General features: G+C 62.8%; 1 protein-coding gene across 1 annotated transcript in view; it reads right to left on the bottom strand.

Moving 5' to 3' along the window:
• Nucleotides 1–4081, bottom strand: part of CFAP74 (cilia and flagella associated protein 74) — a gene marked incomplete at its 3' end in the record, with an annotated part of 88613 nt that continues 84532 nt past the window's right edge. The window contains exons 28-35 of the mRNA XM_010850216.1: nt 3574–3672; nt 2608–2747; nt 1817–1951; nt 1562–1671; nt 1372–1427; nt 1124–1243; nt 719–874; nt 1–81 (exon numbers count right to left, since the gene is read on the bottom strand). Of these exons, the coding sequence (XP_010848518.1) occupies nt 1–81; nt 719–874; nt 1124–1243; nt 1372–1427; nt 1562–1671; nt 1817–1951; nt 2608–2747; nt 3574–3672 (897 nt within the window). The remainder of the gene's footprint in view (nt 82–718; nt 875–1123; nt 1244–1371; nt 1428–1561; nt 1672–1816; nt 1952–2607; nt 2748–3573; nt 3673–4081) is intronic.

Raw genomic sequence — 4081 nt, 5'->3', positions numbered from 1 at the left:
GCGGTGCTGGTCTCTGCTCCTGGAGGAGAGGCTGTCCAGCTGCATGGAGAACTTGATGGGCAGCGGGGAGTTGTTCTGCAGCTGCGGGGAGCAGGGCCAGGTCACTGGGGCAACTGGGCTGGCCAGCCGGGGAACAGGCTACTGCTGCCAGGTCTCAGCCCCCTCCTGCCCCTCCAGGCTCAGGCTAGCCTTCAGCTGAACCAGCATCCCACCCCAGTTCTCTCCTGCCTCCCCCTTTTCCCGGGAGAACGCCGCATCCCTCTGTAAAATATCCCATGGAATCGGGCCCAGGGGTCTGCTGTCAGAACCTGGACTAAGCTAAGTAAAGAAGCAGGGGTCCCACTGGCACCTTCAGCCCAAGGCCACCTCAGATGCGGGGGAGCAGAAAAAGCCAGGCCTGCCTGCCTGCGTGGGGGTAGGAACCCACATGGCCCCTTGTGGGGGATGGCCCCCATCCCATGCAGAGGCCCTGGGGCAGAAAAATGGGAGCAGTGAGAAGGCCTGGGCAGCAGCGGAGGGGCAGAGGGAGGGGCATCCTCAGCACCCCCTCCCCACTGGCTAGAGGGGCCAGTGGAGTGACAGCTGCTGGGGGTGGTGGGGGAGGGGGTGGATCGGAGCGGCCTGCGACTCTGCTGGCTCTGTGACTGAGGCGGGGTGGACCCCTCCTAGGAACCTCTCCCAGGCGATGGGTGGCACCAGGCCCCGCCACATGCTTTACCTTGAAGCCCAAGGAGACAGACTCTCTGGCGATCACATAGCCCATGTTGAGGACATCACCTTCAATGGAGCACGTGATCGTGGACGCCACACCCGTGCCCATGAGGGCCAGGGAGAGCGTGCCTTTCTTGGTGATGATGTCCAGTATTTCTTGGGCCTGCAGAGACCACGTCCCTTAGCGTGAAAAAGACCCTGGCAGACGCAGGTGTGCGAGCTCTGTCTTGGAGCAGCTGGGTCAGGGCATGGGGGACCTGAGATGGCTGGGAGCTCCCTGGCCGTCACTTCCTCCTTCTTCCAGCGAGAGGCCAGGACCCAGGAGGACCAGTGGCTCCCAGGCCCAGAGTGCTGGATGGCATGCAGAGCAGGGAATAGGGCTGCAAAGGAGTTTGGGTGGGCTGGGACTCACCACGACACTCTCACGTGGGGAGAAGGACAGATCTAGGACCTGGGTCTCGCCAGAGGGCAACCTGATGGTGGGGTTCAGCAGGACGAAGGGGCCATCGGGGTTCAGCACGGAGTACTCCAGCTGAGGGCCCAGCGTCAAGGAGGGGGTGAGAATGGGGCCTCAGCCCTTCACAATCCCCTTCTCTCTCCCCCCCACCCCCTCACCCCCTGCCCCTGCTACAAGCTGCCTGGATGGCGTGGGCAGGATACGTCGAGATCCTCAGGGGAGATGTTCTGGATGGAGACCTTCTTTATGCCCCGGTGTCCTGAAATGGGGGGTCAGGTCACAGCCCCAGGCCTGGGGGTGGGTGTGGGAGCCCAGGTGAAAAGGGGTGTGCGTGGGGGCTGGGCTCCGATGGGTGGGGGTGTGCATGGGGGCTGGGCTCTGATCGGGACACACCTGCAGCAATGTCGCCGAAGTTAATGACAGTCTTGCCTTTATCGGACGTCACCACGATAGACGGCGCCACTGCTGGACACCACAGCTCCAGGTACAGCGTGTTGTGGGGACTGGGAATGGCGGGGATTTGCTGAGGGTAGGGCAGGAACCATGTGCCCTGCCCTCCCATCCAGACCCTGAGCCGGCCCCACCGGGATCTGGGTGGCTGTTGGCAGGGAGAGTGACCACCCCACCCCACTGCCCAGAGCACGGCACCTGAAGCTCAGCGGTTCTGTCCCCTTCCTGTCTTTGGTGTCGCCGCTAGCAACAACACAGGGAACCACAAACTTGTCAAACTTCCCCTGGAAAGACCTGGTCAGGGAGGCCTGTGCCGACTGGTACTCTTGAGAGCTGGAACAGAACCGGCAAGGTGCACTCATGCCCTGTCCCACACTGCCCCCAGCACCCAGGAGGCTGTGCCCTGCCCTCCATGGAGGGATCTATAAGGCCACACCTGCTTCCCAGGGCCCTGGGCCGGAGGGTACGGGGCAGTGGGGGTGGCAGCCTGGGGGCCATGCTGTGGCCCAGGCTGTGGTTGTCACGGTTTTGTCTGACTTTTGCAGCCAGACTTTGTCTGGCTTTTGCATCCCTTCCCTGGTCCCTGTGGGGGCCTCTCCTTTCCCAGGGTACCCATCAAGCACCACCAGACAACCGAGTTCCTGGGGCCACAGCAAGGGTCCAGGGCTGACAAGTGGCTCCAGCCTGTCAGAGCTGCCCAGAGCTCATGTGGCAACTGGGGAGGCTGGGCTGCTGAGCTGGGAACATGGGGGTCAGGGGCTCAGCTTCCCCCAGCCCCTGGACTGAAAGTTTTCACAGGGACCCTGGGCCCAGGGGAACTGAGGTGAGCAGATACCCAGGACAGCAGAACCTGAGGGGCCTCAAGGCAGCTCCTGGTTCCAGCTGTGCCTGAAGCCAGCCGCGCTCTGGACTTGCAGTCATAAGGCCCTGGAGCATAGGGGGACATCTCTGTGGGGCAGGAGGTGGGGGCAGCCTTCTCTCGGGCCCACCTGGATGCAAGGTCCTCCTTCTGCAGCTCCGGGGGCTGGGAGGCTGAGGCCCGGAGCAGCCGGTCTTGGTTCTGCAGCCGCAGCATGGAGAAAGATGGTCTCCGCTGGTCCTTCCTCTGGGTGACTGTCTCCTTTTGGGACTGCCAGGGGGAGGCTGGCTGTGGTGTTGCCCTTGGGACTCTGCTGAGCTGGCAGACTGTCCAGGGCAGGAACCCGGGACCCAGACCCCAAGTACCTCCTTAAGGGAGACCGATGACAGGTGCGGAGACCCCTGAGGGCTCATGCACCACCCCCAGTGTCTGTCTTCCCCATCAGGAAGGGGAGGCACAAGGTGAGGCAGAGGGCTGGCCAAAACGGGGGTTCCTGCCCTTGTTCCCTGCCCCCATGCCTCACTGCCCTCTGGCAGGCTGAAGGCATCTGCCCCTTCCTTCTGGGTGTGCTGTGATAGCAGGGGTGCTTGGACACCGAGGAGTAACGGCTGGGGGCCCCCGCATCTCCAGGGCAGCAGCAGGTGCACGGGGCTCTGGGTCATGACTGCCCAGCTGTATCGGATGCCCCTTCTGGGCAGGAGCCTGGGGCAGCTGCTTCTTCAGGCCTGAACTCCCTCAGGTTCACAGGCCCTTTGATGTTTTGTCTGTTCCCCTTCACTGTAAGCACAAGCCTCTGCTGAGCAGTACAGAGGACCTGGCCTACCCTCCCAGGCCACCCTGATGGACCAGGATCTGGGGCTCTTCCCTGCCTGGTGATGCTCTCAAGGGAGGAGGGAGGGCCTTTGCCAAGAAAAAGTGCTAACCTCTTAAAACACACCTACTGCTCCGTAAAGTGTTCCTAGGGCTCCTGCCCCCCAACCCTGGGCGCCCCCAATCTCAAGGCGGGGTGGGGGGTGTTTGTTCCCAAGCCTTTGTGCAAGGGCCTCGTACAAAGCGGGCAGCTCCAAGCCCCCCTGGCCCCCTCCCCACCACGCACCAATTTGACCTCAGCTTTTCTGCTCAGGGCCTGGAAGGCCTCCTGGTGGATCAGCTCGCTGGGCAGCACTGGCCGGAAGGCCACTCGGACCAGGCACCTCTGTGGGGGGAAAGGTTCATGCTCTCGGACATGTTGGGGTCTTAGCTTAGAAGAGCCCTCCTGGGAGGTCCTGCCTGATCTCTGTCCCTGGAAGCTGGGTGGCTGCAGGCATGATCACCAGGCCCCTCTCACCATGTCGGGGGAGGGTCCCTGTGATGGACCTGGCACACTGCCCATGGTGGGTAGCAGCCCACAGGGCATGAGTGAGAAGGGAAGGTTCATGTTCAGGCTCTGAGACCTGGGGGTGGTCCCTGCACCACCCATCTGTCCCCACGAGGGGAATGGCAGCCCACCCCCAGGATGACACTGGGCCCCACAAGGGCTCCCTCACCGTAGCCTCCCCCATGCTCAGCACAGCAAGGGAGTGAGGGGGAAGCTCTTAACAGCTGCAGTAACTCCCTTGGAGAAA

This window comes from Bison bison, unplaced genomic scaffold (genome assembly GCF_000754665.1).
Source record: "Bison bison bison isolate TAMUID 2011002044 unplaced genomic scaffold, Bison_UMD1.0 scf7180017864289, whole genome shotgun sequence".
Lineage (NCBI taxonomy): Eukaryota > Metazoa > Chordata > Mammalia > Artiodactyla > Bovidae > Bison > Bison bison.
The sequence above is the reverse complement of the archived record's forward strand: the minus strand, read 5'-3'. Positions and strand labels throughout refer to the sequence as shown.